The following is a 1,411-nucleotide window of genomic DNA, read 5'->3' on the forward strand; positions in this document are numbered from 1 at the left end:
ACCACGCGCAGGCATGCACGTACAGTGCGATTGAAACTTCGTGGCCCATGCGCAGAAGTCGGTATTTTGTGAAAAAGCCACACCCAAGGGGCCAAAGAGCCGCATGTGGCTCGAGAGCCGCAGTTTGCCGACCACTGTGCTAAGTGAAATAAGTCAGTCAGAGAAAGACAAGTGTCACATGGTCTCACTCATGGGGAATCTAATGAGCAGAATAAACTGACGAATAAAAGGGCTCAGAGGGAAGGGAGCCTGGAGCAGTGGCGGGCCTCAGAGGGAAGGGAGTGGGGGCACGGGCAGAGAGTAGCCACAGACCTTATTGCATAAACCAAGGCCTCTGGAGAGACAGTGTGGTGAAGACCCGGGAGGGGTGCGGCTAGGTGGAGAGGGGCACCGGGGGCAGGCAAGCCCCTCCACAATACATATTTAAAAATAGGAAAGTGACAGCATGAGCTGAAACCCGGGGTGCGCACCCGCAGGAGCCCTTCCCACCAGGCCCTGTCACCTTCCCTCCCGCTGAGGACAGAGGCCTTACAAGGGCCGGGCCCAGACCTGGCTGCCTGGCCTCTTGGAGCGGAGCTGCTCCCCTCACTCTGTCCCTCCGGCCGACCGGCACACAGCTCCTCTGGCCTGGGACCCTTCCGCCCAGGGCCTCCCCCAGGCTCCCCCATATTCACACCATTGCATTTAGCCTGCTCATCTGTGGCCCCGGTAGAATATGAGCCCCGCCAGGGCTGGCTCTGCTGTTTTGTGCATCACTGTGCTCACAGCCCTCCCACCGTGCCAGGCGCAGTCAGTGCTTGATGAACGTCTGAATGAAGGCTCACCCCTGTGGTGACCCCAACTTCCAGGTCACTGTCCCGAGCGCCTCCTCTGCGCAGGCGCCCTTCCCCCAGGGCCTCGGGCAGATCAGGCTGCCCCCCGCCGCCCAGCGCCGGCTCTGGCCCGGGAGGATGCATACCCTGGTCTACGGACCTCCGCAGGGCGATGAACTTGGCCCCCTCGTCCGACGTGGACATCTTTCTGGCCTCGGCAAAGGCAAGGAGAGTGCCGCGCGGGGTGGCGGCGATGAGCGGGATGCGGAAGGTGTCCACCGCCGCGATCCGCCGCCCGCTCACCCACAGCAGCTGCTCCATGGTCACCAGCGGCTGGACCTGCGAGCGGAGGAGGGGCCACGCGGGCACGCGTGACGGGTCAGGACGGCGGGGCAGCGGCTCAGTCAGGTCCCCGGGAGAGGCAGCTGTGGGGTCGCGCGGGGGGCGGGTCCCAGAACCAGGGCGGGAGCCTCGGGGGGGAGGTCGGAGGGCAGGGGCCTCGGAGCGGCGGACGGGCTGCGAGGGGAGAGGCGCCCTCGGAGAAGAGGGGCCTCCAAAGGGGAAGAAGCGCGAGTGCGGAGGGGAAGGGCCTGGGCCTG

At 65.1% G+C, this 1,411-nt stretch overlaps 1 protein-coding gene across 1 annotated transcript in view; it reads right to left on the reverse strand.

The window, feature by feature from the left end:
- NEU1 (neuraminidase 1 (lysosomal sialidase)) overlaps positions 1-1,411 on the reverse strand; it is a 4,770-nt gene that overhangs the window by 2,594 nt on the left and 765 nt on the right. Inside the window, exon 2 of the mRNA XM_015569851.1 lies at positions 959-1,408. Coding sequence (XP_015425337.1) covers positions 959-1,408 — 450 coding nt within the window. The remainder of the gene's footprint in view (positions 1-958; positions 1,409-1,411) is intronic.

Source organism: Myotis davidii, unplaced genomic scaffold (assembly GCF_000327345.1).
Source record: "Myotis davidii unplaced genomic scaffold, ASM32734v1 scaffold1006, whole genome shotgun sequence".
Lineage (NCBI taxonomy): Eukaryota > Metazoa > Chordata > Mammalia > Chiroptera > Vespertilionidae > Myotis > Myotis davidii.